The following is a 20333-nucleotide window of genomic DNA, read 5'->3' as shown; positions in this document are numbered from 1 at the left end:
TGACATGAATGATAGGACTGAGCAGCATGTCACAAAAATGAAACTGTGAAATACATATTCAGATGCTCGAAGAACAAACAACTAACTGGGTGATCATTAGATGACATGTATTAGTCTGGCTCGGTTTCTTTTTCGTAATACCATCATGTCTCGCATTCTTTTTAATGTCAGAGCGATAAAAGTTATTTCCATGTGTAGCAGGTCTCTATGACATCGGTTATAGGGATTTAGCGAAATAACGAAAAAATAGGAATGACCATAACTGTTTCTTATTTAAATCAAGGTAGGTGAGTAGGCCATCAGCTAATTTTGCCTTCTTGCGCTGTTGTAGGATGGCGCAGCCGCAGCAGTACGCCGCAGTGCCGCAGGCAGCAGCAGGTAAGACCCACCACTGAGGCCCGGTATCCCAACTCTGTGTACAGAGCGAGACTAGTCCGGCCGCATATCCCTCTGCATACAGAGCGCGCGCTAGGAGCTCGCCACGCCCAGCCGACGCTTCACGTGACCCCCCGCTCGACGTCACGGTGACCTAATTTAAGGCGCGTAGCCTGTGACGCCAGCCGCGTCCTCGATGCAGCCGAGGAACCAGCCAGCCAGCGTCGCGACCTGTCTGCGAGACTGCAAAGCTTTGCGCTTCCTCGCGGACTAGCAGTGCGGGCCAGTACTCGTGCATTGCGCATATGATGGAAGCTAAAAAGCGGACAAACGTTTCTACTGTCTTAAAACACCAGAAGTTTAGATTTGCGCAGAGGAGTAATATTTTCCCAACTTGCTAGCCTCCCACTTTACCTGTACTGACCACGACAGGTTACCGATATCCATACAGTACCTTTACATTGCTGCTGTCTTCTGTACTAGGACTGGCTCGATACTACTGCAACCTACTTCCATTTGAAAAACCCTGCAGACAGCAGTCAAGTCTCGATCTCCCTCTACAACTTCTACCCGTCCACACTTCCCTCCTTTACCAAATCTACTTCTTGAAATTCACGTTCTGTTATATCAACCTTCCTATCTTGTTGTCAAGCTGTACATACAGCTCTTTAGGTTCAAATGGTTCTGAGCACTATGAGACTTCACATCTATGGTCATCAGTCCCCTAGAACTTAGAACTTCTTAAACCTAACTAACCTAAGGACATCACACAACACCCAGTCATCACGAGGCAGAGAAAATCCCTGACCCTGCCTGGAATCGAACCCGGGAACCCGGGCGTGGGAAGCGAGAACGCTACCGCACGACCACGAACTGCGGACAGCTCTTTAGGCCCCGGCTCGATACAAACCTGTTCTTTGCTTATCCGCTCCATCCATTTACTCTCGAACATTCTTCTGTGACATCACACTTACAAAGGTCCACAGCTCGTGGTCCAGAGTGGCTAGCGTTGCTGCCTCTGGATCACGGGGTCATGGGTGCGATTCCCGGCCGCGTTGTGGATTTTCTATGCCCGGGGACTGGGTGTTTGTGTTGTCATCATCATCATCATCATCATCATCATTTCTGACAGTGGCTATATCGGAATGTGAAAAAAGTTGGTCTGTGCACAAATTGGGACTTTGTACGGGCGCTGATGACCACGCAGTTGAGCGCCCCACAACCCAAACATCAACACTTGCAAAGGTTTACTCGTCTCTGGTGGCAACTGTTTATCCTCAACATTTCACACCCGTATAACTCTACACTGCAGGCAAACGCTTTCAGAAAAAATCTCCTAACGGCTAAATTTATATCCCATGTTACCAGATTCAGACCGGCAAGAGTAAGAAAGGCTTCAGCCAAGCCTTTCTTGCCATTGCCGGGCTGCATTTTATATTCTCTTCACTTTTGTCATCCTCCATTAGTTTGCTAACCAAACAATAAAATGCGTCTACTTTCCGTCTCTCATTTTCTAGTCTGATTTTATCAGCATCACCTGATTTACGCTGGCGGAAGAAAGATCGCAGCACCAAGGAGGAGTTGAGTGACATAAACGAAAGTTGGTAGGCGTGTTTCTACATCTGACAGACGAAGTCTTCTCAAAATTTCTCGCTAGTCGCGTAAGAGTGGCGCTATTAGCGCCTCTACGAGGATGCAAATCAGGTTTGCGTTAAGTACACGCTGCAACTGTCGCGAGCGTTAGTTACCTTTGAGATTGGCCGTAGTGTGTCAATGTCAGTCGTTAATGCCATTACCAACACCTCCCTGAGTTTGAATGCGGTCGTGTAATAGGGCTACGAGAAGCTAGATGTTCCTTCTGCAACACTGCAGAAAGACTAGGTAGGGTGCAGCTACGTGTGACATTGTTGGCAAGAAGACCGGGCTCCGGACGGCCTCGTGGCACTACAGAGAGGGAAGACCGTTGTAGTCAGCATACGGTTGTGACCGATCGTACTGCATCTGCAGCAGCAATCTGAGCTGCAGTTGGCACAACGAACTGTTACAAATCGGTGACTTCAAGGACAGATCCGAGCCAGACGCCCTGACGCCAAACGACCGCCATTTGCGACTTAAGCGGTATCAAGTGAGAGCTCACTGGAGGGCTGTTGTGTTTTCTGCTGGAATCTAGTTCTGCCTCGGTGCCAGTGATGACCATGTGTTGGTTAGGGGGAGGCCAGTTGAGGGCCTGCAACCAACCTGTCTGTGTACTAGACACTCTGGACCTACACCTAGAGTTACGGTGTGGTGTGCGATTTCGTGTGACAGCAGCAGCACTCTCGTCGTTATCCTACTCTCCCTGACAGCAAGTTCGTGTGTCAGTCTAGTGATTCGACCTGGTGTGCTGCCATTCATGAACAGCATACCAGGGAGTGTTTTCCAACATGATGACGCTCGTCCACACACGAGGTGCATTCAAGTTCTAAGGCCTCCGATTTTTTTTCTAATTAACTACTCACCCGAAATCGATGAAACTGGCGTTACTTCTCGACGTAATCGCCCTGCAGACGTACACATTTTTCACAACGCTGACGCCATGATTCCATGGCAGCGGCGAAGGCTTCTTTAGGAGTCTGTTTTGACCACTGGAAAATCGCTGAGGCAATAGCAGCACGGCTGGTGAATGTACGGCCACGGAGAGTGTCTTTCATTGTTGGAAAAAGCCAAAAGTCACTAGGAGCCACGTCAGGTGAGTAGGGAGCATGAGGAATCACTTCAAAGTTGTTATCACGAAGAAACTGTTGCGTAACGTTAGCTCGATGTGCGGGTGCGTTGTCTTGGTGAAACAGCACACGCGCAGCCCTTCCCGGACGTTTTTGTTGCAGTGCAGGAAGGAATTTGTTCTTCAAAACATTTTCGTAGGATGCACCTGTCACCGCAGTGCTCTTTGGAACGCAATGGGTAAGGATTACGACCTCACTGTCCCAGAACATGGACACCATCATTTTTTCAGCACTGGCAGTTACCCGAAATTTTTTTTGTGGCGGTGAATCTGTGTGCTTCCATTGAGCTGACTGGCGCTTTGTTTCTGGATTGAAAAATGGCATCCACGTCTCATCCATTGTCACAACCGACGAAAAGAAAGTCCCATTCATGCTGTCGTTGCGCGTCAACATTGCTCGGCAACATGCCACACGGGCAGCCATGTGATCGTCTGTCAGCATTCATGGCACCCACCTGGATGACACTTTTCGCATTTTCAGGTCGTCATGAAGGATTGTGTGCACAGAACCCACAGAAATGCCAACTCTGGAGGCGATCTGTTCAACAGTCATTCGGCGATCCCCCAAAACAATTCTCTCCACTTTCTCGATCATGTCGTCAGACCGGCTTGTGCGAGCCCAAGGTTGTTTCGGTTTGTTGTCACACGATGTTCTGCCTTCATTAAACAGTCGCACCCATGAACGCACTTTCGACACATCCATAACTCCATCACCACATGTCTCCTTCAACTGTCGATGAATTTCAATTGGTTTCACACCACGCAAATTCAGAAAACGAATGATTGCACGCTGTTCAAGTAAGGAAAACGTCGCCATTTTAAGTATTTAAAACAGTTCTCATTCTCGCCGCTGGCGGTAAAATTCCATCTGCCATATGGTGCTGCCATCTCTGGGACATATTTACAATGCACGCGGCCTCATTTTAAAACAATGCGCGTGTTTCTATCTCTTTCCAGTCCGGAGAAAAAAAATCAGAGTCCTTAGAACTTGAATGCACCTCGTACTACCGACGTAGCCCAACACGCTCTCCAAAGAATCACCTTGCCTTGACCTGTTAGATCACCAGACCTGTCTCCAATCGAGCACACGTGGGACATAATCGCACGACAACTCCAGCTTCATACACAAACAGCCTCAACCGTTCCTGTATTGACCAAGCGCAACAGTCATGGAACTCCATTCCACACACTGACTCCGGCACCTGTACAACACAATGCATTAACGTTTGCATGCTTGCATTGAACAGTCTGGCGGTTACACAGGTTATTCATGTACCAGCATTTCACATTTGCAATGGCTTGTCTCACGCTTACATTAACTTTGATCTTACAATGATAATCACTTAAATATGTTACTTAGACAAATGTATTCCCGAAATTTCATTACTCTAAATTATTTTTTTGTTTTGTGGTTTTTTGCCGTCATTGTAATTCGACGACGCCACATTATCTGTGTTTCGGTTTTTGTTGACCACCTTCTTACGAGGTTTCCTGTGATCTTACAAAATCGCTCCAGGCAAATACCGAGATGGTTCCTTTGAAACGGCACGGCCGACTTCCTTCTCCATCCTTCACTAATCCAATGGGACCGATGACCTTGCTGTTTGGCCCACTCCTCCGTATCAGGCAACCAACCAACTTTGACTTTTTCCGTTCGACTTATCTTCCGTGTCTTTTGCCTGACCTAATAGGATTGTATCACCGGCATGAATTAAAGTACTTATTTTGTCTCACTGATCTTTGTCTTCATGTATATAGTTAAGGCTCACCAGCCAGTTGACCATCTTCTGTGCGGATGCACAAACAGTGCCCGAACTCTTACGGGAATCGGTAAAGCCGCGAGTGATGAGTATAATGGGCAGGGGCACTACGAATACAGTGCGGGACAATAAGATGGAAATGTGGGTCTCACTGGAGGCGTGCCAGAGATAAGTCCCTGCAGTCGCACTATCCTCTGTGTCCTTGGTGGCTCAGATGGATCTGTGCGGCTGGTCCCTGCGGAGGTTCGAGTCCTCCCTCGGGCATGGGTGTGTGTGTTTGTCTTTGGATAATTTAGGTTAAGTAGTGTGTAAGCTTAGGGACTGATGACCTCAGCAGTTAAGTCCCTCATTTGAACATTTATTGTAGCACGGTAGCTCAGCGTGTTTCGTTAGAGAGCTGGTTGGCCTCTGTAATAAAAAAAACAGAGTGGAAGGATCAACAAACGAACTTGACCGGATGTCATGTGACGTCCGCAACGACCAAAGACAAAGATCATCAACGAACAAATTGAGAAAAAAAATGGATAGAGCATCTGCCATGTAAGCAGGAGATCCCGGGTTCGAGTCCCGGTCGGGGCACACATTTTCACCTGTCTCCGTTGACGTATATCAACGCCTGTAGGCAACTAAGGGTATCCATTTCATTGTACTGATTTAATTGTAAATTCACTGATCTCAGTTGCACTCGCTTTTTTGCCACAATTTTGAATACTGAGAAGAGCAACACGGAGACTGTATTATAAAATCTCTTTAACCACTCTTCACTATAATGACGATGGTGACGTCTACGCATTGTAGATGATCACGAAATCATAGTGACAGATTGCACGAATTACATTTGAGTTCGCTTAAGTTTACCTATTGTCAATCAGCACATTCCTCAGGGAGCCCTCAACATTTAAATTTTTCAGTTATTCGATCCACTTTGTTCTTGACCAGTCCATACTTTTATTTCCGTGACTACATGTCTACAGTCACAATTTTTTGTCATCAAACTACGGGTTTCGATCTATAATGACGATCTTCAGATCTGAAGCAAAATATGCGAAAAACACAAATACACTATCAGACTGACTACAGTTTAAAACAATAAAATAGAGCATATTGAAAAGTATTACTGACATACATGTTCATTTGTGCGCTTTAAATATATATTTGTTGTCAACTTTCCTAATATTAAAGTCAACGTAGTTAATGGAGCTCTCTCATTTTCAACTTCAGTAGTAAAAGTTATTTTTGGGTGCATGCTACCTATTGCTTGGGCAGATGCGCTGGCCTCATTGGTGTCGCCTTCTGTCAGTAATAAAATGTCGTAAATATACCGTTTATAATAAATCGTTTTATCTTCTAGCTGTGGAACCTTGGTAGAAAATTTACATTCTAAATCGTTCCCATAAAATCTGCTAAAGTACCAGCCCATCTTTTTGAATGTGGTGCTACAGAAGAATGCTAAAGATTAGATGGGTAGATCACATAACTAATGAGGAGGTATTGAATAGGATTGGGGAGAAGAGAAGTTTGTGGCACAACTTGACTAGAAGAAGGGATCGGTTGGTAGGACGTGTTCTGAGGCATCAAGGGATCACAAATTTAGTATTGGAGGGCAGTGTGGAGGGTAAAAATCGTAGAGGGAGACCAAGAGATGAATACACTAAGCAGATTCAGAAGGATGTAGGTTGCAGTAGGTACTGGGAGATGAAGAACCTTGCACAGTATAGAGTAGCATGGAGAGCTGCATCAAACCAGTCTCAGGACTGAAGACCACAACAACAACAACAATTTTGTCACTGGAGGTAAAAAAATTGTAAGCTAAACAAAATTCTAGAAATTCAATAAGTTCTGTACACTCTGCATTTCTAATCTTGTTATGCGATAGGAGATTACGTCCAAATGGTTCAAATGGCTCTGAGGTCATTAGTCCCCTAGAACTTAGAACTAGTTAAACCTAACTAACCTAAGGACATCACAAACGTCCATGCCCGAGGCAGGATTCGAACCTGCGACCGTAGCGGTCTTGCGGTTCCAGACTGAAGCGCCTTTAACCGCACGGCCACTTCGGCCCCGCGGTGGTCTAGCGGTTCTAGGCGCACAGTCCGGAACCGCGCGACTGCTACGGTCGCGGGTTCGAATCCTGCCTCGGGCATGGATGTGTGTGATGTCCTTAGGTTAGTTAGGTTTAAGTAGTTCGAAGTTCTAGGGGACTGATGACCACAGATGTTAAGTCCCATAGTGCTCAGAGCCATTTGAACCATTTTTTGAACCACTTCGGCCGGCTGAGATTACGTCCAGTAATGTCAATAGTTTATTTTACTGGAACATTGCTGTAGAGATTTTTTACATCAAGGATGCTAATGTCGCATTATTTGGCATATGTATGTCCTAGATTGTGTTTTCTAGCTCAGAAATATTTTTTACCCCAAAATAATTATCGAACGCGTAAATTGATTTAAGTTTATTGTTAAGAAACTTATTTAGTTTACAGCATGGTGACGACATAATTTTCACAATCGAACGAACCGGATTTCCATCTTTGGAAATCTTGAGATCTAAGCTGGGGAAGTTCGACATTCATCATTTAAAGCGATTTATTTTCATATTCGTTAAGACGAAACTGGGTGCTGTCAATTTTCCTTCGAAAACCAGTTTGAAACTTCAGTTGGATCTTTGTCAATTTCTATAATATAGTTTTCTGCAAAAAAATCTTCCATTTTCCTAATCTAGTAAGTTTTATTTCATCGCTTTTTATTACTGTAAAGCTTCTTACACCAATTAAGTCTATTAAAGTCTTTAATGATTGTATCCCCCTATATTTTACTGTACAATTAATCATTGAAAAATTGTGTGTGTGTGTGTGTCAGTTTACATCTGGTGATCTTACAACACACACATTCTGTGGCTAATGTACGGCAGTTTGTTTTGAACAGTAGTGCTGCTGACAAGATGACTCTTGCATATGCTGTTATATACGTATATTTGAAGATAGTGGCGCTTATTTTGTGTTTAACATTTGACGATGCCATTTATGGCGCCAGTGTATTAGGACATGTTTTTATAAAACGGGTGTCTCTTCGTATTTAAAGAGCACAAATGCGTATGTACGTCAGTAATACCTTTCATTACGGTCTATTTTATTGTTTTAAGCTGTAGAAAATCTGCTAGTGTACTTGTGTTTTCTCACATTTTGCTTCAGATCTGATGATGGTCATTATAGACCGCAACCGGTAGTCCTGATGACAAAAAAATTTGTGACCATAGACGTGTAATAAAGGAAATTTAATGTACATTCGGGTCACTGTTAAATTCGCGATCATGTCGCAGCTTTTCATACTTTTATTTTCATATACCAATTCAATTCGAGTGAAGTACTGTCCTATAAAAGCGGTAGCCTTCTAAGTGATTGCTGCCTGAAGGCCGTTCACACTGTAATGTCACATCGTCACGCACGGCACGACTGTGTCAAACGGCGGTCGGTTCACACCAAGCGTGACATCACGCTTCGTTTCTCGGCAGTTCGTGCAGTACTGAAGTCAGTATCAGGTTATAAAGGACCTTCTGCACCACATAACTTGGAATCTAGTAACTGCGATAGCTTCATTTATTAATTGAGAAACAAACAAAACTTATAATCAGTATTTTTACAAAGCACAGGTAATGAATTCTACCCATTGTAAACAGCTAGATGAAGAGGTAACTGTTGTACAAACCATGTCGCAGGATAACTGTGGCATAGAATCTGGGTGGGGAGATTGTGTAGGCTTAACCAGCTGCGATACCAATTTTATTATCTGTATGAACGATACAGCAATAATGAGTGCAGGCATAAGAAAGCTGAAACTGGAAACTAGCGCTCAATTTACAAAATGGCTTTAAGGGGACATTGTACGTGAAATTCGTTAAATTTGACATTTTCTGTTTTCTACTCCATAATGTACTTCGAACTTTCCTGAACATTTTGGTATATAATACATTAAAATCAGACAATTGTGAGACCTTCAAATAATATTTTGAATTTTGACGTGTGACTGTCAAATTTCGCGGCTACACATATAGTGCCACAGTTGAGCAGTCATATCTTGGGAACTACAGAGTCTAGAAGGCTGTGAATTGCTTTTTGTGCCTACTGCTACGTCTCAGAAGTTGGCATTTCGAATAAACATAAAAACCAAGCTGGGTAACACAAAACTGTCTGATGACAAGACAATAAAATGTGCTGGGTGACTTATGGACAAAGTAACTGATGAATTACAGCAATATTATGGGAAAGCTATTAGAGATAACTGTGACAGTTCAGAGAAGATGAAAAAATCTGTGTGGAGCACTTTCTTTTATCAAATATCAACCGATGAAAAGCCATGTCATGCTTTGTGTCCACCTCCACTAAACACTTAGTGAAAATATGGGCAAGCTGAATGTTCTGGCACCCTGCATGAATTTACACACAAACATTGTCATCCTTTGGCAGTAATGGAGGCAATCAAACCTATTTACAGAGATTTCGCAAATCCTGAGTTACTAAAGAAGAGTTTACATGGAAAGACCCAGAATGTGAATGAGTCTTTCAATAATGTTGTGCGGTGATGTGTGCCTAAAAATGTATTTGTTGGGCTTATGACTCTTAAGTTAGCAGTGTATGATGTTGTAATAACTTTTAATGGTGAAAACTATGAAAGACTTAAAGTTCTGGAGAAGTTAGGTGTAAAATTTGGACAGAACACAGCTAAAGGATTGCGGGAACTGGATGAGTTGTGTGTATATGAAGCATAGTTAGCTGCTCAGCAAATGACAAAAGAAGCAAGAAATAAAAGGAGGCGGCAAACACAGAAATGTCTGTATAAGAATTTGGAATAAAAAACGTTTTTAACCTCAATATCTCTGATCTATTTTTTTTTTTTTTTTTTTGCAATGTATGACCTGTTTTCTAAAAAGTATTGATGGTAAAGACATGAAATTTTCACAGCATGCCAAGTAGGAGACTCAACACATACGGAACTAGAATAATTTTATGTTCATTTATGTCAAAAAATTGAGTATCGAAAAAAAAGATAACATGACCCGCAATACAATTTTAGAAATAATTCTAGTTCAAAAGGTGCATTCAATAATTATGGAAAATTGTAAATTTGTGTCTTATAAAGTTTCCAAGATAATGGGTCACAAAAATCGATAACATAGGCGGCATAGGACATACAATGTCCCCCTAATGCCCCCTTATTATTCACGAGATGCGACAGTAACGCACCTAGTGCATAAATTCAAAACTGTTGCGACCGCGACATTGGTGTTTATGGGTTAACGCATCGGTAATGAGCGACAAACATTTCCCGACAATCCACACCAACAAATTATGCCTCAAAATTCGCGTTTTTTTTTTTTTTTGAGACCGTATTAATTTTTATATTCATTCCACCTTCATATGTTTACATTTATTTACACATCACGAGCATTCTTTACTAACGACTTTTTACAACAGCTGTCTTAAAAAGTTTTGCTGGAAAAGTCTTAAGCTCCGTTAGTAAACAATGTGCACGACTCATAAATAAATGTAAACATCTTAAGATGGACTACCAAATATCTTAAAAAGTCATAATGGTAAAATAAACGCCTATAAAATCAACTGTTTGCAGTTAGTTCATTATAAATCACCCTCAGTTCGCAGTTTTGCAATATGTTCAAAATGGACAAGAATTATTTGCTAATGCTAATACGAAAAAGAATAGTAAAACAAGGTAGTCTCCTACCTCTTGTGAACCTTCTGCTTTCTTCTTCCTTTATGATACCACCAATATGCCAATATTCCTATGCTTCATTTCATTTGCTTACAGCTGGTAGTTTATTATTGTGTCCCTAATCTTCCAGGTGGAAATTGTGATAGTTTATAACAGGCTCGTCCGTCGTCCCATGTTTCATCACCCGGCCGCTGTGGACGAGCGGTTCTAGGCGCTTCAGTCTGGAACCGCGCTGCTGCTACGGTCGCAGGTTCGAATCCTGCCTCGGGCATGGATGTGTGTGATGTCCTTACGTTAGTTAGGTTTAAGTAGTTCTAAGCCTATGGGACTGATGACCTCAGATGTCAAGTCCCATAGTGCTTAGAGCCATTTGAACCATGTTTCATCAGAAACATCCGTCCAGCTTTTGCCTTTGGTTTTCTGAGTTGCTTCCTCCCCCTTCCCCCCTCCCCCCCCCCCTCCCCCTCCGGCCCGTAAGCGGACACCAGCCTCCTCCTAGAGTCATCAGATGATGGAGATGCCACTTTGTTTCCTGCTACCGTGATAGTGCCAAGCAGTAAAAGAGCGGAATATGACCCATGAGAGACAACACAACACTGAGTGTCGCCAATGCAAACGTTTGTGGAGCGACAGGACAATGGGCGACGCCATTCAATAGGAGTTCTTGAAACCTGCACGCTTACGTCAATACACCAGGGCGTTGAGTTTTACTCGCAAAGTGGGAAACTCTTTCTCATTCTTCTACTATCTCGTCCCCTTCACGCCACCCTGCACACGTGGCCGCTAATAGCATGCATCATTATGCTGTACGACTTGTTAGAAACTTTTCTGTCACGGTCGATCACTGTCTCCTGCCAGTAGTCATGGTCCTAGAAACATGAAAATGGTGTTCCTGGTAGCCTGGACCTGCATAACGTCTGTCGCAAACAAAGCTCTTACGGAGTCACGTTGGCATGCACCAGGGGCCTTTTCGAGAACTTCACCTGGCTGTACCTGCAGTTACTTCAACTGAACAACACACCGTATGCTGCAACTGCTCACATCGCTGCCATGTCCATTTAACCAGAGTTCCTACCTCAGTTTGCTTCCTAGCCTGGCAAGTTGAAGAGGGCTGCTGGCTACTGAAGGTCTGAGGCGTCCATGGATACCTCAGTGGGAAAGCGCACTGAATGCGAAGGGCAGGTTCGAATCCACCGCGTACTGTCGGAAAGTTTCATTGTAGCAGACTCACCTCTACCGGTAGAGAGCGAAATATTCTCTTTGGATACGTATCGCAGCACAAATAATTTACTAAAGCGTTCCAGCACTCTGGCGGTCAAAATATTTTTGACATTTCTGGGCTGTCGACGCCCTCGTTATTTCCACGTCCATTATCAAACGCAAATAAGTTGACAGTGTCAGATTGTGCTATCAACGGCACAAAAAAAAGTTGTATTTTTTGTTCATACCTTAAGGTGAATTAGGAAATTGTTAATGTGAAAAGTATAGTACGCTATCATTTTATGCACCTTACGCTTCATGTATAAACAACTGTGGCCATTAAGTTTTTCATGCAGAGGCAGAACCGACCGGCAGTTGTAATTGAAATATCCTATTAACAGAATATCTTGATCAGCACAGGATAAACAAAAAGATTCAAATGGCTCTGAGCACTATGGGACTCAACATCTGAGGTCATCAGTCCCCTAAAACTTAGAGCTACTTAAACCTAACTAACCGAAGGGCATCACACACATCCATGCCCGAGGCAGGATTCGAACTTGCGACCGTAGCAGTCACGCGGTTCCGGACTGAAGCGCCTAGAACCGCACGGCCACCGCAGGATAAACAGTTCTGAAAAGCGTTACTAGACCTCTTGCACTTCATTCCCTCGAAGCGCACCTCTCGTATAACTTCTAGTCGAAGGCGTGTCAATTAGGTCGGTAATCCATGCCTGAGCGATGGGGGTTCGCCTTGGAGTTAGCAGGTTCGAATCCTGGTAGAGGAATACATTTTCGCTTCCAATATTTGGCCATCAAAGGGGGGAAAGTTAGTAACGTGAAGCTCTGGTTAGGCCACTGAACCTACTCCTTACGGTCTCCCAGCCAACAATTCCATACCACTGTTTCTTCCTTATTTTCTCTCTTTACTGCTCAGATAAAGCCGACATTACCAGCAGAATGATAAATCTGAACAAATAAAACTATCAGATACAGCAAAAGACGTTTGGAAATATATTAGCTACTAGTGACCAGGAAACTGTTTCATGTACATGCTTACGATGAGGGCCTCTGCAGTACCGTATCCTGTTCCTTTTGTGGTTGATTATGAGAGGAAGGAGATTATGCAACATTGACTACTGTGAAAAAAACGGCAAGAGAGCCGCAGAGTTTAACGTTCCCCTCCGAAGGACACATCACCACTAGAGCAGTTCCACAAAAAATGTGGATGGAATGCTTGGAACATCTCATGTGACTACAGATATGTACGAATAAATGTTCACAGCATGATGGCACGTCAGGGAAAACAGCAAATAAAATATGGGAGACGGAAGTTAAGCATGCCACGCTGAATCGCCGTAGCTGAACAAATGACGTAAATTACATTAAAGCTGGGACACAGAAAAACTTTCTACGATTTGCTTTGAGAAAAGCAAGAAAACTAAAAGCACTGTCTGCGTCTGACAATACTTGTGTGGAAAACTACGGATTTCGTTAATTAGTTGCGCAGGGTTTAAGTGGCCACGGAAACAATTACCTCCGAATGAAAATGTGAGAAACTATCTTGAAGACGCTTACGCACAGTAAATAACCAGTCTTCCCAGGAACAATAAATGACGGATTTCATCAAGACTGGCTAGTAGGCGCCAGTTCCAAGAGAAAAATAATCTTAAAAAAAAAAAAAAAAAAAAAAAAGCGTCAGGTGACGTGTATTTCATAGCCTAAACGTAGATACGACTGTTTACCATCTACAAAATTAGATGTCGACGCGTCATGTGGTAGCTCTGATAAACGTTATCTGTTAACGCAAACTCTGAAGGTAATCCACACAAAACTAATCCAATGTGTCGCTTCGTGAGTGACAAGTGTTCGCAGAATGCTGCAGTCGGCAGCCGGCACGAAAAACTAGATAAGGGGGAATTATTTCAAAGGAAGGGACGAAGCGAGATAATACGTTCAGGAGCGCAGCCATACGGATTTTAGTTGGTTGGTTGGTTGTTGTGGGGAAGGAGACCAGACAGCGAGGTCATTGGTCTCATCAGATTAGGGAACGATGGGGAAGGAAGTCGGCCGTGCCCTTTGAAAGGAACCATCCCGGCATTTACCTGGAGCGATTTAGGGAAATCACGGAAAACCTAAATCAGGATGGCCGGACGCGGGATTGAACAGTCGTCCTCCCGAATGCGAGTCCAGTGTCTAACCACTGCGCCACCTCGCTCGGTGGATTTTAGTTTTCCGTGAATTTCCTACATCAAGGCAAATGCTGTGATGGCACCTTTCATAGGGCCCGATTGATTTCCTTCCCCATCCCTCTATAATCCGAAATTGTGCTGCGTCTCTTATGGCCAGGTCATCGACAGGACGTTAAAGGGCAATCTTTCTTAAAATGAAAGCGATTCGGTGATAAACTGATGTGTTCGCCTTCCGAGAGTTTGGGTTCTGTTATCGGGGCAACATGTGATACTGCAGGATCAAAAAGAGCGGCAGCTGGTGAAACCTCCCCTTAGAAAAATTTATGAATTACTGCGCTGGTAAACCCCTTACGTTATTTGATTTTCAAACAGCTGAGCAAAACTGAACGTACTCAGACATTTCTCTCTTCACTTATTCTGATCATCACTAAAGTGACACACAATATTTTTAGCGCAACGCAATCTGACTTTCAATAATCCCTACAAAAGAATGGCCGTGACTAACAATAACCTATACCTTTCATGAATCACTTACCTCACAAAAATCTTCGTTACTCGAACTACTGCAATACAGCGAGCGCCAATACTGCCAGCTATATAAAGGATTGTAACAACGGAAGGCACTAACTACTGATAGGCACAGTTGGCAAATGATTTCGATAGAGAACAAACAAGATAACCTTAATAGTGTTCAAAAGTCATATGTATATATCAGTGCATGACATCCAGTCTTACAAATTTCGTTTTCGTGACACACACACGTCCAGATCGTCCGCTCTCAAAACTGTCATCTCGCTTCCCACATCCACCACTGCTGGCGGCTCACCTCCAACTGCGCAACGCTACGCGCTGTTGACATCCAACTGCCCTACACTACAATAGCGAATATTCCAACGATGCCAACCAGCCACGGACTGCACACAGCACAGCCAGTGATTTTCATACAGAGCGCTACGTGATGTTACCAACATAAAAACCTAAACAGCCTACTTGCACTGGGTACGCTGTATTGGGACGCCCGTCAATATGGTGAAGGGTTTTGTATAAAATTTGATCCCCCTCCCCTCCTCCCTTGGTGAGACGTGAGACGTGAGACTCTCTCAACTGACTTGAAGGTTACGTCAAAGTCGGATAAAAATACGCAAAAATTATTTTTATTTTGTTTTGAAGCCGTTTTATTTATAAGGTGTATTAAAGTGTCTTAACACCTGATTAAAAATACTTTATTTTAAACATGCCAACCCTGAGTAATATTCGGACTGACGGACTTCCTTCAACAAATCATTAACATCTTGTTCGCACGTGTGTTTCGATTTGTCGGCATGCCACTTAACATACGCATTGTAAAGGTTTTGATGCAAATTCATGTTGACCACACTAACATCGGCTTTATATGATTCGCAAAATATCACGGGTGAAAAAAAAAAATGGCTCTGAGCACTATGGGACTTAACATCTATGGTCATCAGTCCCCTAGAACTTAGAACTACTTAAACCTAACTAACCTAAGGACATCACACAACACCCAGTCATCAAGAGACAGAGAAAATCCCTGACCCCGCCGCGAATCGAACCCGGGAACCCGGGCGCGGGAAGCGAGAACGCTACCTATCACGGGTGACTCACCGACTGACATGGAGTGTTTTTGACCGGCGCGGTCCAGAACTCCCCGAATGAAATCTAACATTTGTGCGGCACGTATTTCAAATCGAGGTATTCTGGACATCTGTAAAGCATTATTCAGTTCAGAGAGCCATAAATATAGGTGGGTACTTAAATATCGTCTATGCTCGGGATTAATTGTATAAAACAAAATATGTACAGATCCTGAGGCCGTTTCTCGCAACCTCGTATCCAAGTCTCTCGAGCCTTGTACATATCTCCTTTCAAATTTCTTCGCAACATACCCTGCACCTTATTCCATTCTGCACGATGTCTTCATCTTTTTCTCTTGTAAGGAATTTGTCAACAAAGTGCTTTTCCCGATCACCGTTCATAACCTGTTCTTACGACATGTCCGTACCATTTTAAACGCCGTTTTTCAACCTTTTCAATTATGTACATGGGAAATTTTTATTCGCTTCCTGATTCCTTAGTTTTTGATCTTCTCTCGCGTTGAAACTCTGCAACTTCGTCTCAAAAAATCCATTTTCACGGCTTCAATTTTTCTTCCATCTTGTTTTATCATTTCTGAGGATTCTGATCCACATAAACACAAATGATTCGTATTATTGATTCGCTTAATCTCTTTTGTTCTTAATTTTATCTGATGAATGGCCGGAGTCCAGCTTATCGGTGGACTGTTTGGCTTGTGTTGTCATCTGCCTTATTTCTTCTTTTCTGGAACCCCGATCTGAGATTATAATTCCCAGATATTTATGTTTTCTACATGCCTCAGCAGCATATCCAACCATGATAGTGTAATATATGTGCATCTGTTGAAATGAAGAACAGAAAACTCCCTTTGTTGTTGTGTTAGCGCCATTGGGACTCAACGCACAGTGAGTAATGAATGTGCGAGCGAGCTGTCTTGTGGAATCGGAGGAATGTTTTTGAAGCACGGTGTAGATTTCCTAGGAAACTGCACTCAGTTGCTTCGCCGTTTTAAGAATTCACCACTCCAACCATCGAATGTTCAGTTTTATCAACTTACCAAGAGTATGCGGCCCGGAACAGGTGTTACCAACGGTTTAGTGGATGCATGGTTAATAGTATCTCGTGACTTCGTAGGGGCGGATGAAGAGCGTGGTAACTGCAGAAACCGACAGCGAAGAGAGAACTGTTCGGTATCTGCCGCTCCCCTACGCTTGCGGTACTTCTCCTCCTCTTAGTCGACTAAGACCTTGAGGCGAAAAGAGCATGCCAAAAATACTGTACATCGCTCTTGGGACGCTGCCTTCTCAGATCTACAGCAATGAATGGGTGGCTGCAGGGAAAGCGGGCGAGTAAGCACACGACAGCGTGTTTATGCGAATGCTGACAGTTGTACCAAGCAGTTCGAGCTCCATTTATGACTACCTTGATTTATATCTGTTCCTGGCATACGTTAACTCTCGTACATTGCCTTACACTTTGAAGCATACTCGTGCACAGACATCTTTGTTGAATATTCAGTGTACTTCCATTGAGGCACATTATTATTTAACATCAGATGCGTTGTACATGTGGAATGTATTGACAATATAATTACATAAAGTGCAACATCACTGGCCACTTTTTACAGAAAATATGTGTACACGCGGACTATACTGCACCGCTTCCCGGTGCTGCCAAGGAGTTTCCGTTGTGAGGTCACTGAACTACATACACTCTCACTCACAAGTACAACTGAGTAGCTACTTGAAGGGAACAGCATCTCTTGTTTGTAAACTCAGACGTTAACGTCTATAACAGCGATGTACAAACGATATACACTGAAGCGCCAAATAAACTGGTATAAGCATGGGTGTTCAAATACAGAGATATGCAAACAGGCAGAATACAGCGCTGCGGCCGGCAACGCCTATAAAAGACAATAAGTGTCTGGCGCAGTTGTTAGATCGGTTACGTTTGCTGCAACAGCAGTTGTCAAAATTTGAGTTTCACTGCTGAGCCAAGAACAACTGTCAGCGTCATGTTTGGAACACAAGCTACGACCAGACAGAAGTGATGACACTTTCTGCAGGACCTGACAATCATTATGCAGGACAATGCTCAAGCACGTACAGTGCAAGCTGATACTGATTTGTTTGACTGATGGGCTGCTAAGTGCTGTACCACCTACTGCACTCCCCTGACTTAAGTTCAACTCGATTTGTAAACTGAAGGAAACACTTCACGGCATTCGCATCAGAACTGCTACAAATTCGTCTGGCAATAGAACGCTCGAACTGTCAACACAACTGGCACTGCTAAGAGTATCCTACGACTTCCACATCGCTGGCAACGGGTTACACACAATGCCGGTGACTACTTTGAAGGGCAGTAAAACTTTGAAACACGTGTCTATTTTTTACGAGTTGTAAATAAATAGTTGCCACTATTAAAGTTCCAGCCCTCGTATATCCATTATGTGTAGTGTAGTGTGATGTTTGCATTGCGTTATGATAGGAAGTGTTGTGTCCGATCTTGGACAGTGAGGTGGCTAGTAGTAATACAGTTATAGCACTCTGAACAGGTAATACTTTATTAATTACAACAAAACTTATCTTTGCTCGCCAGGCACGGCTGCAGCTATGGAACTGCACACATGAATTTGCGGTTCAGCACGCACCAAATGAACCACGATTACTGAGTGGCGAACTGATAAAAGTTCAGAATGGTGGGGCGATTCTAGAAGCCGGTCAAGGGGGGGGGGGGGGGATGGAATATCGCTTAACAAACGGAGAGTTGATGTCCTTCACCGACAAATTAGTAAAATTTGGTGTTGCTTAAGTACTTTTTGGTAACTGTTTTGGAGTTCAGGGTGAAAAACGTGTATTAATAAATACGAGGGTCGTCCACATAGTAAGTTCCGTTTGGTTATATAATACAAACGTGTACAGATACTGAAAAAAATATTTATTGTACAAGAAGAGATGAAGAACGCGGTAACTGCAGAAACCGACAGCGAAAATTGTTCGGGATCTGCCGCTCCCCTACGCTTGCGGCACTTCTCCTCCTCTTATTGTCTTAGGTCAAGAAGTTGGTTCACGAAATGCCCCCAGGAATATCGTCAATCATCATTGTTTTGGTGGTGCAGATGTTAAGATGTGGGGAGACATAATGTTGCATGGGCGTGCTGGCATCAATTATTTGAACATGGTACCCTCACCAGTCAACGTTCTTGCGAGACTCTACTCCTGCAGCATGTGCATCTTTTCGAGGTGCGTTCGGAACTGACTTCATTTTTAAGGACAAGAATGAGCGATCGCGTCAACGGCGCAAGAGAAGGAGCCCTCGAAACGAAAGGATATTCGGCGAATGTACTAGCATGACCGTTCACACAATTGAAATCAGTTTGAGCACGTATGGGAAGCGGTGGAGAGACGTATTGTAAGACGTCCACGAGCACCAAATACCATCTAGCAGTTGTCAAGCGCTAGTGGAGGAATGGAATCCTCTACCCCAAGAACTCGTTAACCATGTGGCCAGTATGGGAGAACGTTGCAGAGCATGGACTGCCGTCTGTGGAGATCATACACCCTGTTAACAACTATGTCCCACTTGTTTAATGTCCATGGAACAATCATAAATTGCGGTGACTTCAGTTTAATTATATTCTTTGTATAAAATTGTCATTTATGTTCGTCTCAATGAGTATTTCTTTCAGTTACTTTCTGTACTATACTGTAGCAGTTCTCCCTGTATGGGATCCAAGTTCCATCGAGCTGTGTTAAAAGGCAGCCGTACATCATGTGAAAGTTTCTTTCCTCAAGTTTTAGACACCAGTGTATGTTTCTGCAGTGATTTTCCTCACTTGAAAGAAAACTGCACACATACAGAGTTTTCTGCAACCTGCAATGCCTTCAAATATGCTAATGCTCGCTATGTGCAGACTGTTAGTTCTAGAGAAAAATGAACAGGAACGTTTTCTAGGGAATTTAATGTAGTTAAATTTTGTACTGGGATACGTTTCCGTTAGAGGTCGTAGTTTCCGAGTCGTTGAAGAAAAACGTACAAAACTTTTCTTCGGTAACTCGAAAATTGTAGCGTCCAGCAGAAACGTACCACAGTACAAAATTTAACTACATTAAATTTCCTGCAATAATATTTCGTTCGTTTTCTCTGTAGAACTAACAATTTGCACGTTGCAATAATTAGGGATTATGAAAATCTCGCGTGTTGTTTTTGAAAGGCATTTCGGGTGTCATAAGACCCATAGGGTGGGGTAATTGAATCTCCCTGCATATGTTACTTTTCATAATCAGCAGGCAACCGCAAATTCAAAAGAAGACATACATTAGAACAAAAATAAACATAGGTTTTCCGATCGGCACAATGTACTGCATTGATCCAGCGTAATAAGTGTGTGTGTGTGTATGTGTGTGTGTGTGTGTGTGTGTGTGTGTGTGTGTGTGAAGTGACGCATCTAGCTTCTGTGCACCGTAGAAATTTGCATGCAAAACTGAAATTTCAGGAAAGTTTGGAAAGCACAATGAAGATTCTAAACGTACGTGTAACTTGCCAGAACCGCGCCATAAAAGAAGTGAAAGCAAGAAAGTAATCAGATGTAAATTATGTTGGTGGCAGCAAATCACAAACGTGTAACAGAATTTTCAGATGCCGACCTGCATGACTGCTAGTGTACGTACAGCATTTGCTGAGAGGTGAAACACGAGATAGCATGTTAACTCTGTGGC

The 20333-nt window shown here is 43.2% G+C and overlaps 2 protein-coding genes across 2 annotated transcripts in view; one reads left to right on the top strand and one right to left on the bottom strand.

The window, feature by feature from the left end:
* Positions 1 to 16779, bottom strand: part of LOC126482072 (lipopolysaccharide-induced tumor necrosis factor-alpha factor homolog) — a 349685-nt gene extending 332906 nt beyond the window's left edge. Inside the window, exon 1 of the mRNA XM_050106051.1 lies at positions 16667 to 16779. The gene's annotated coding sequence lies outside the window, so the exon portion shown is untranslated. The remainder of the gene's footprint in view (positions 1 to 16666) is intronic.
* LOC126482090 (lipopolysaccharide-induced tumor necrosis factor-alpha factor homolog) overlaps positions 1 to 20333 on the top strand; it is a 122731-nt gene that overhangs the window by 41857 nt on the left and 60541 nt on the right. The window contains exon 2 of the mRNA XM_050106069.1: positions 332 to 378. Coding sequence (XP_049962026.1) covers positions 333 to 378 — 46 coding nt within the window. The 5' untranslated portion in view covers position 332. The remainder of the gene's footprint in view (positions 1 to 331; positions 379 to 20333) is intronic.

Source organism: Schistocerca serialis, chromosome 1 (assembly GCF_023864345.2).
Source record: "Schistocerca serialis cubense isolate TAMUIC-IGC-003099 chromosome 1, iqSchSeri2.2, whole genome shotgun sequence".
Taxonomy (NCBI): Eukaryota; Metazoa; Arthropoda; class Insecta; order Orthoptera; family Acrididae; genus Schistocerca; species Schistocerca serialis.
The sequence above is the reverse complement of the archived record's forward strand: the minus strand, read 5'-3'. Positions and strand labels throughout refer to the sequence as shown.